At 47.3% G+C, this 10,550-nt stretch overlaps 1 protein-coding gene across 1 annotated transcript; it reads right to left on the bottom strand.

Annotated features, from left to right (window-relative positions):
- Window positions 1-6,394: 6,394 nt before the first annotated feature.
- Window positions 6,395-8,498, bottom strand: LOC120651462 (peroxidase 15-like). The gene is made up of 2 exons (XM_039928940.1): window positions 7,047-8,498; window positions 6,395-6,908 (listed from the first exon to the last, which is right to left on the bottom strand). Exons 1-2 carry the CDS (start codon window positions 7,342-7,344, stop codon window positions 6,520-6,522), a joined length of 687 nt encoding a protein of 228 aa, XP_039784874.1. The 5' UTR covers window positions 7,345-8,498; the 3' UTR covers window positions 6,395-6,519.
- Between the last annotated feature and the right edge of the window lie 2,052 nt (window positions 8,499-10,550).

Here is a 10,550-nt window from a genome sequence, read left to right as displayed (position 1 = left end):
CTTCCTTAATCACATTAAGGCTAGTGCCAAAGATCAGTATGTCATCCACATACAAGCACAAAATCACTCCTTCAGCCCCACCATAGCGATAGTACACACATCTGTCAGCTTCGTTCACAACAAAGCCGGCAGAGGTCAAAGTTCTATCAAACTTTTCATGCCACTGCTTAGGCGCTTGCTTGAGACCATATAAAGATTTTAACAACTTACAAACCATTCCTTCTTGACCCTTTGATACAAACCCATCCGGCTGATCCATATAGATCTCCTCTTCTAACTCTCCATTGAGGAAAGCCGTCTTAACGTCCATCTGATGAACGAGAAGACCATAAGAGGCTGCCAGGGAAAGTAACACTCGAATTGTGGTCAATCGGGCAACTGGTGAATAAGTGTCAAAGAAATCTTCTCCTTCTTTTTGGGTATAACCCTTGGCCACAAGCCTAGCCTTGTACTTTTCAATAGTACCATCTGGCCTAAGCTTTTTCTTGAAAACCCACTTGCATCCAACCGGTTTATATCCATAAGGACGTTCAACGACCTCCCAGGTTCCATTAGACATAATAGAATCCATCTCATTCCTTACTGCTTTCTTCCAATAGTCAGCATCAGGAGATGAATGTGCCTCTTCAATGGTTCTGGGTGTATCATCTATGAGGTATACAATGAAATCATCACCAAAAGACTTTACAGTCCTTTGTCTCTTGCTCTTTCTCGGAGCATCATTGTTATCCTCCTCAGGATTTTCTACAAGTGTATGTTCATTGTGTTCTATCGGCTCAGCAGAGCCATCATCCTCGATGAACTCTTGCCTAGAAGAACTTGTTTCATCTCTCATGGAAAAAATGTTTTCAAAAAATGTAGCATCTCTGGACTCCATTATAGTACCAACATGCATGTCAGGTACTCCAGATTTCACTATTAAAAATCTATATCCAACGCTGTGAATAGCATAACCTAGAAAGATACAATCCACAGTTTTAGGTCCAAACTTACGTTTCTTGGTTATTGGCACACTCACTTTTGCCAAACAACCCCATGTACGTAAGTATGATAGTGTTGGCCTTTTCTTCTCCCATTCCTCGAATGGAGTTATCTCTTTATTCTTTGTAGGAACATAGTTTAGGACATGACATGCAGTCAATAAAGCCTCACCCCACCATTCCTTGGAAAGTCCCGCTGTATCTAACATGGCGTTAACCAAATCCGTTAGAGTGCGGTTCTTTCTTTCGGCAACCCCATTTGACTGAGGTAAATAGGGAGGCGTCCTTTCATGAATAATACCATGTTTCTCGCAGAATAAAGTAAATAAATTTGAGAAATACTCGCCACCACGATCTGACCTAACTCTTTTGATCTTTCTCTCAAGTTAGTTTTCTACTTCAGCTTTATAGATTTTAAAGTAGTGTAAAGCTTCATCTTTTGACTTCAACAAATAGATGTAACAAAATCTAGTACTATCATCAATCAAAGTCATGAAATATTTTTTACCACCTTTTGTCAACACTCCATTCATTTCGCACAAATCGGAATGAATTAATTCTAAGGGTGCCAAGCTCCTTGCCTCCGCGGTCTTATGAGGCTTATGAGTTTGTTTTGATTCAACACATACATGACACTTAGAATTTTTGACAAAAGTGAACTTTGGAATTAAGCTCAAATTAGCTAAGCGCATCATACAACCAAAATTAACGTGACAAAACCTCGAATGCCAAACATTTGTTTCATCAACGTTAATAACATTGTATGCAATTTTATTACAAACATCTGACAAAGAAAGACGGAACAAGCCTCCGCTTTCATAACCTTTTCCAACAAAAGTACCAAACTTAGACAAGATACATTTATTGGACTCAAAGACTAATTTGAAACCATCTCTACACAGTAGAGAGCCGCTGACTAAATTCTTCTTGATGGTGGGGACATGCTGCACGTTCTTCAGCTGCACGGTCTTCCCCGAAGTAAACTTCAGATTTACCGTACCAACACCAAGAACACGCGCATGTGATCCGTTCCCCATCAGCAAGGAGGAAGTCCCGCCGGTCTGGTAAGAAGAGAACAAAGAAGCATCAGCACAAACATGAATATTAGCACCAGTGTCAACCCACCACTCGGGTGAACCAAAGACTGAAAGAACAGTAGGTAATAAATTACCGTACCCCGAAGTTCCTCCAGGCTCGCTAATAACCATGTTGGCGGAGTCGTTGCCTTTGCGGTTCGGACACTTTGCAGCAAAGTGATCCGTACTAGCGCACACATAGCAAGCTCCCGTCTTCTTCTTCTTCTTAAAAGTGGTTGTCTTCTTAGTCTTTGGTTGGTTCTGCGGTGGCTTTTTCTTGTTCTTGTGGGAGTTGTTCTTCTGAACAAGATTGGCACTTGAAGCACTAACAACTCCTTTCCCACGTATGTCCTTTGCTCTCGCCTTCTCCTCAACATCAAGAGTCCCTATGAGTCCATCTATTGTGAACTCCTGTCTCTTGTGTTTTAGAGAAGTAGCAAAGTCCCTCCAAGAAGGTGGCAGCTTAGAGATTATACCTCCGGCCACAAACTTATTGGGTAACACACATGGGGACTCTTTGCTGCAATTTTTGAGATCTTTTGCCAGAGTATGTATTTCATGAGCCTGTTCCACTACAGAACGGTCTTCGACCATCCTGTACTCAAGGAACTGCTCCATGATATACAACTCACTCCCGGCGTCAGATACTCCATATTGAGCCTCAAGAGCATCCCACAATGCTTTGCCAGTTGGCAGTCGGATATAAGAATCCACCAGGTTATCACCGAGAACACTAATGATCAAGCCTCGAAAGAGAATATCAGCCTCATCGAACGCACTCCCTTCCTCTGGAGAGAATTGTTCAGGCTTACCCTCTTTCACATGGATCACTCTCGATAGTGTTAACCACAGTATAAGCCGCTCTTGCCAACGTTTGTAATTTGAACCATCAAAAGGTGGTGGTTTGATTGATGCAGCAAAGCTAGATACCGAAAGCCTATTAACACAATTAGGTTTTTGGATTGTTAGATATCTAGGCAATTTTCGGTATATTTTAATTCCAAATATTAATATCAATTTCATGATATAGATGAGTGATAATGTGTGTACAAGATATGTGCATGTGTTCATGTTATTCTCACTAATAAGCATGAACAAAGAATTAAACCAGAATAGGTTTAGTAAGTACCCCAAGGCGGGACCAGTGCCGGAGGCACCGGTTGCGCCGTTACCAGCTGGAATAGACATGCTATTCGACTGGTCTTGCTCGAAGTAGCCGAACTATGTCAATGCAGGAAGATGTTCGCAGTGCAGTCCCACGAACGGTTACGCCGGGAAGTAGACGAAGTAGTCGTTCGCACGAGCGGTTACGCCGAGAAGTAGACGAAGGAGTCGTTCAGGGAGCGAGCAGTCGCGTCAAGACGCTTCCCAAAAACCTAATTGCCCGCGTCCCGTGCAGGACCTTCAGCGAGCAGAGGTTCCGGAGGCCCTGCTCTCGCTAGACCTGTGCGCGCAGTGCTAGCGGTGGGGAAGGCAGAAAGCAACTGAGGGAGAAGGGAGAGGTCTCCTTAAGAGGAGTACCTGGATGAGTGCTTGAGATGAGTGAGGATGAGAGGAGAGGGTGCTGGTTTATATAGGCACGATATGTCTCAGGTTCAACGAACCTGGACATCATGAATGGCTTTGATGAGCGGCAGTTAATGTGCCTCAGGTTCAACGAACCTGGACGTCGTAAAGAGCCTTCAATGTCCGGTCATTAGTGACGACATTAACCCTCTGTTTTAATACTCTTTACTGCAAAACATCCTTCTCATCTCAGCACATCACGTCGCACCGCACCGCACCGGCACGTCACGTCTGGCCGCGCACGCTCATGCGCACCGCACCGTCCGGCCGCGCCGCGCCTCGCCTTGGCCTTGGCCTCGGCCACGGCTCGGCGAGGCGAGCGAGCGCGCGCGCGTGTGGTTCACTGTCCTCCTTTTACCGGCTTCACCAGTGATGTACATGAAGTCCACCTTTTAAGTCGGTTGAGATCCTCCTCAATTTCCGGTACGGAATTAAGCATTGATTCCCTAGCATTAATAGTGGGCTTTAAATTCTTTTAATGCTTTAGAAGTAATAGGCCAAGCCCATTACTCCAACAGAGTACTTCGGAGTCTTCATCCTTTCACTGAAAATAGAATTTATGCACCGATTTTGGTTCGAGTCATGCTCATGTGAAATAGTAAGTTGGAACCGAATTAAGCAAAACCTACTGAATCCTGTTGGCATCATTCAGAATTGAATAACTTGACTAAATAAAGTGATGCAATCAATCATCATCAGGTGATACCAACCTCCTTATATGTTCAGTCCCCATGCACAAATTACATTGCTGTCGTTTTCCTCCGATCTCTTTCTCGTTCTACCCTCTTCTGAGGGTGTTCTGGTCAAACAGACCTGAAATAAAAAGGTAAACGTTGTATTCATGACCAAGTCCATGATCTAAAATATCAACTCTGGTCTGCTGATGGCCATTCGCTTGTTGGTAGGGCGACCAGCTAGTACAGGTCATCCTGGGATCAACATCTATCTTGAGCATGGACCTTATTTTTAATACATTAGCATGCATGGTGGTTTTCTCGCCGCCCCCAAGCGTCAATTTTAGGTAACTGCATTTTTTCGAAACTTTCTTACGTCACCCAATCATTAGGTCAAAAAGACAATAAGTCTTCTTTATTAGGAACCAAGTGGACAATTATATACTTATAAGCTAACAGGAGAAATTGTTTCCTCTTTATTTCACATTTATTTATATATGAACAATTATGGAACTGAAGAACTATATAAGTGAGGAATGTGAGTACTCTACCCTGCCTGTGATGAGTGAATTGTCAACCGTGTGGTGTGATCATGCGCTTGGTCTTTGGATTGCAGGTACACGGGCATCGAGTGTCGATGGGGAGCTGCCGTGGAGGTGCTGTGGCCGATGGACCGTGCGGTGGACGGCGGTGAAGGGCAGCCGGGACCGGAGCTCGGACCGGGCGGCAGCTGTGGCGTCCACTCCTGGATCGAGGGCGCAAGCGGCGACGGAAGGCGGGTTTCTTGGTTTGCGGCACAAAACCAAGGAGGCGGACGGCGGTTGAAGACGCCAAGTCGTGGAGGCACGGCGTCGGTCTCGGGACTGATGGAGGCGACGGGCGTCGACGGCGTCTTCGGCCTCGCTGCGGGCGAGGAGGTGACGGGCGTCGGGCAGCGTCTAGGGCCGTCAGGAGGCCGAGGTGGGAACGACGTTTAGGGCCACGGCATGGAGGCGGGAATCTTCCCGCGCGTGAGGTTTTGGCGGTTTTCTCAAAACCAGCCACCTACTCGGGTTTCGCGGACCCTCCAAAACCGCGGACCGGATCTTCGTCGATGTGGCGGCATCGCAGCAAAGACTTCGAGTCGAAGAAAGAAGCTCCGCCGTCGATCGAGGCTGTACAGCGGGGTGCTGCTGACCCGACCGGTCTGACCGGTCTGGCCGCAGCAGCCGGGTATAAATCCCCCCACCAGCCCGTGGCTGGGAGAGTCTCTTGAGTCTTTTGTTTTCTCTTCGTTTTTCCTTCTCCCTGCACCTGCTCTAGGTTAGGGCTAAGGACTCCAACGCAAAGAGAGTTTAGATTATAGCTATTCTCTTCAATCTAGTGGGTGGATGATGGGCGGATGGCTCTAGCTGTTGTATAGGTGAATTCCTCTGAGAATTAATGGATGAAATTTGTTTGCAATTCACTTGTGTGCGCTGTGCATCTCGTCCTCCCCTTCTCTCTTGCGTTTTGGGTTAAATTCTCCTCTTTTAGTGTGTTCTTTGTTTGGAGGAGAACAACCCTTGATTTCATGGTTTGATGAACTCTTTGGAATGATTCCTATGCATATAGGCTAGTGCCAAACCCCCTGGAATCATGAGTTCTCACGAATTGGCGATTTTGTGTTCTTGAGAAAACTCCAATTATCTTTGATCTTTCCTCGATTTCTCTCGATCCGTGAATCTTTTGGGTGAGATCTTTTGGGGATATGTTCACGGGGTAGTTACGAAGCTTTCCTCCAAGTTTCGTTAGATTTGGACTTCGTTTGCTCGATATTTAACATTTGGAGCTTTGTTGGCTGGTTGTCTGGGAGTGACCGGTCTGACCGGTCTGAGTAACCGGTCTGGAATTTGAATTCCCAGCCCGACCGGTCTGACCGGTCTGTGCAACCGGTCTGACCGGTCTCTGTAGTCCAGTTCTGCGTTTCGACTCGCTTTGCTTCCGCGCTGCGACCTGAGTCTTCTGCTTCGAGATTGCTTGTCCATAGTTATTCTCGTTGATCTGGGTTCGAGGGCTTGCGGTGATTTTGGGACATAGGCCGACGTTTCAGATTTCGAAAGAAATTTTGATCGGCTCTCATTCACCCCCTCTGATCGCCAGTTTCGGTCCCTCAGTAAGTAATGAGCTGCATATTACAGGAATGAGCTGGGTGCTTGACTTGTACTACTGAAACTAACTGATCATCACACGTCTCCCACGCGATCAGCCATCGTTAACCTTCCTGCAGTTGCAACGGATTTCCCCCATGGAGGGGTGTGCAAAGCTCTTGAAGAAGGCATCCTGGCTCCTCGCAAACTGGTCGACGATGGGTGCCGTGACGCCCTGCGCCTCGGGCGCGGACTTGAGGATCTGATCGGAGTCGAGGAGGCCTCGGTTCACCTCAAGGTAGGTGTAGTAGTTCTTGTCGAAGGTGTCTGGTGTCGTCGGATCGAGGTTGGTCAGGACCGATCCATTGCCGTTCAGTGGGCACCTTTGGGCAAGGAAAGCCCGGTACCCGGAGTTGAGGGTCGGGTCGGGCCGGCCCGTGCCGCTGAAGTTGTAGAGCCGGTCCGTGACGAACTGACATTGTGCCCGGCCAAATGTGTGGGCCCCTGCATGCGCGCATTTTTCTTGGTTAAAATCGTGGGTTGCGTGTCGGCTGATCAGAAATAAGGATAACCAAGAGACGAACGAGGTGGTGAGCTTTGAGCTAGGACTAGAGGAGGATCATGCGTGCTGAATTTAGTTACCTGAGAGGGCGACCAGGTCGACGGTGTTAAGGCGTACGTCCCTGAACTTCTTCTCGAGTACGGTGAGGTTGTCGAAGGACGATGGCAGGTTGGATGCGCCTGTGAAGTTGGCCGTCCGGCCGTCCAGTCTTCCCAGCAGGATGCCCCACTTTGGATGTGTGCATTGTTTGGAAATAATGCACACATGCGCATGGGTCTTTTTGTCTAATTTTGCAGCACGACAAACCGTTCTTTTATTTGTTCCGCATACGCCTGATGATAGGCGTACGTGTTCCTGTTGAAATAATGCACACATCATGCAATATTGTTTTTAGGGCCACCGTATGTAGTACCAGCTCGACGGAGATCTCGGCGGCGATGGCGAGGATGTCGGCGCAGGAGATGACGCCGGGGCAGGCGTCCTCCAGCGCCGCCTTGACCTTGTCCACCACCTCGTAACCGCGCGCTGAGCCGTTGTTCGGCCGCGCTCCCTTCTCGGAGTTGATCACCCCCGGCACGCCGTCCAGCAGCAGCGTGTTAGTATTGATCTCCACCGGGCCAGTCCAACGACTGGGCCAACCTTGACTCGCGTCCTGATCGGGGACGCCCAGCCCAAGATGAGGCTGGTGGGCCCCCGTCGCGCAGCCCTATAAAGTGGAGGTGGGATTAGAGGCTCAGGACACGAGGTTCGCTGCCGCTACTGTTTCCCCACCTCCAAACCCTAGCCGATCTACGGGAGAGGCTGCCAGCGGCGGGAAGCCCACTGACGCCACCGTCCTCGCCACCGCGAGGGCGTCCCCGACGCTGGACGTCACCGAGGGTCGCTGGACGTCCCTGCGTCAACCACCACCATCACCGGTCTTCACTGCATCACCACTGCCACGACCATCGCCGCCAAGCTGTCGCCACGCCTCTGCGACCACTTCTCCAACCGCGTTGCCACAGACAACCGCGGCGCAATGACAGGCAACGACGGCTACTACCAGAAAGTTTTTTCTTCTCTGTAAAGCTACCTTTACCCCTCTCGATTTGCTTCTAGTGATCCAATATTTTTAACAATGGTATCAAAGCCGATCTAGAGAGTAGATCGAGATGGCAAAAAGGATTCGTTCGAGAATCAAAAGAAAAGGAGGGTTTTTGGTTCGACAAACCCTAACCCTAATTGCAAGAACAGAATCAATCCAATCTTAAATCGGAAGGAGAACAGAAAAGAAGAATAGAATGGATTCGATTTGAATCAAATCAAAGTAGGCGAAATCCTAACCCTAGCATGAAGAAAAGGACCGGCTGGACCTACATGGTCACGCCGCTGTTTCCCACCGCCGGTAGTCACTCGATGCCGTGCGGGAAAGAACAGAGGCGCTCGGGCTCGAGCACTACCGCAAGGCCGCTCGACGGTGGCGCGTTCATCCTTGGGCGAACGCGCGCACTAGCGAGAGGTCCTACGGCAGCGCCGTCACTCCCTCCGGGCGGCCATGGCCTTGCCATGGCGTGGTGGCCGGACAGCCGTGGCATGGCGGCGTGAGGCCACCGCCGGCGGGGCCGCCGCTTTCGGTGTTCTGCAGAGAAAGGAAGGGGAGGCCAAAGTAAACAGAGAGGAAAAGGGGGAGGACCGCGGCCACACGCCGGCGGCGCCGCTCCTCACCGTCGCCGGCGAGCCGCCGGTATGGGCCAGGCCACCCCGCCGCCGTCGTTTCGGTGAGCTGAGAGAGAAAAGGGGAGGACAAAATGTGCTAGGGTTTGGAGAGCTCGTCGCCGGCCGCGGGTTTTGCCCGCGCGAGGAGTGCGGCCGGCCGTCGGATGTCGACCCAAGCAGATCGACGGCCAAGGGCAGTCGGCGGTCACACGGGCCAGAATGAGCCCAGGCGGGGGGAAGCTTTCCCGGCCCAGGCCCATGCTGCGGCCTGGGTGCGGGGAGCGCGCCACGCGCGCGGGCCGTGGGCCGCGTTTTTCGCTGCGGGCCGCGCGCAGAGGCGCTTGCAGGATGGGCTGCTGTCCGGTTTTTGGCTGGCTGGGCCTCGTGCACAGTGACAAGATTTAAAGTTTTATTCATTTTTTTAGAAGCTTTTACTTGTTGAATTTTGTATAGTTTTGATCTCTATTCAATTTTGCACCAACGTGTATGTTGTTTAGAGATAAAAGAGTATAGTAATGCTTCTGAAAATGAATTTTTCATTTTTCCGCTGCAAAGTAATAGTTTCATCCTCTATTTAAATTAGAACCAACGGGACAATTTAAATAGAGGAGAAGAAAGATATTGGTTTAAAGTTAATTATGATATTGTTATTTTCTGACTAACGTTGATTATAATAATATTATAATTTTATTGTGATTTTAAGTTCAGAGTTAATTCTTTGACAAAAAAAAACTTATGAAAGAAAGAAAAAGTTTTCCGCTGCAATAAAGAAAGATAAACTCAGATGAGTTTTTTTCCATGTGGGAAAAAGGAGCCTTTAAGTTTAAGGTTAATAAAAGCTTCCGCTGTTGTATGTCAAAGAAAGGATGTTTTGGCACCTTTTTGCCATTGTAAGTGTCAAGTTAAGCATTAGTTTGCTCTTAAAAGAAAAGAAGTTTAAAGTTTAATATGATGTTGTCATTTTCTGACCAAAGTTGATGATGGCAATATTATAATTTTTATTCTAGTCATATGTTCTATTTCTGCCCAACGGTGATATAGAATTGAAAGTAAAGGAAAGTTGTATGTTTTAATTTTGACCAACGTTAAATTAAGACATACAATTCTTCCCAAGTAGAGAAAAATTAACAGACAAAAGTTGATTCCGATTTCCGCTACAGATAAAGCTTTGAGGTTACTTAGCTTGAGGTTAAGAAAGAAAAGTGCTTGTTCCATTATGACTTTTAGTTGCTATGGAAAAGAGATGCAACTGTTTTCGAAAAGTTTTTGGTTTCTCTCACTAAAGTTTTGCGAATATTGTAATTCGTTAAATTTTCTGATTAAATTGGAACCAATGAGAAGATTTAATCAAAAAAATAAAGTAGATGTGCATGTTTTAGTCATTGTGATCAAAGTTTCTTCGTCCTTCAACAACAGTAAAGATAATGGTTGAAATGAGTTTGACGCATGTTCAATTTGACCAACGTTGAATTAAACATGTGTTACCAATGCATTTAAAGTTTATTACCGCAAGTCGGAAAAGTTTTGACACTTGTGCCATTCATATCCTGCATGACAGGGAAAGTTTTTGTGATGACTCACGTGCGACATGAGTATCACATAAAAGTGAAGAAATCTAGGGGAGCTTTTAAAGTTATTCCAACAATTCCCATGCACTACTATAGTGGCATGTTGGATGGTGACTTGAAAAGAATCAAAGGACAAAAAAAAAAGTTGTATGCTAACCAATATTGCAAGAATAACTTGCAAAAGTATAGCAAAATGAAGAACTTGATGAGTTCTTGAAAGTGCAACAAATCAAGAACTCTGAGGAACTCTTGAAAAGAAACGAAGAAATAGTACTCCCATTACTTTGTATGACTTGGTCATATGAATAAAGTTCTAGTAAT

This window comes from Panicum virgatum, chromosome 9K, assembly GCF_016808335.1.
Source record: "Panicum virgatum strain AP13 chromosome 9K, P.virgatum_v5, whole genome shotgun sequence".
NCBI lineage: Eukaryota > Viridiplantae > Streptophyta > Magnoliopsida > Poales > Poaceae > Panicum > Panicum virgatum.
Note: the sequence above shows the minus strand (reverse complement) of the source record. Positions and strands in the feature narration are given on the sequence as shown.

Excerpts from the sequence above, each read along its gene's own strand:
- LOC120651462 (XM_039928940.1), bottom strand. The coding sequence starts at position 7,344 with ATGATGTGTGCATTATTTCAACAGGAACACGTACGCCTATCATCAGGC. Across the intron at positions 6,909-7,046 it reads CGACCTGGTCGCCCTCTCAG|GGGCCCACACATTTGGCCGG; the intron begins GTAACTAAATTC and ends GCGCGCATGCAG.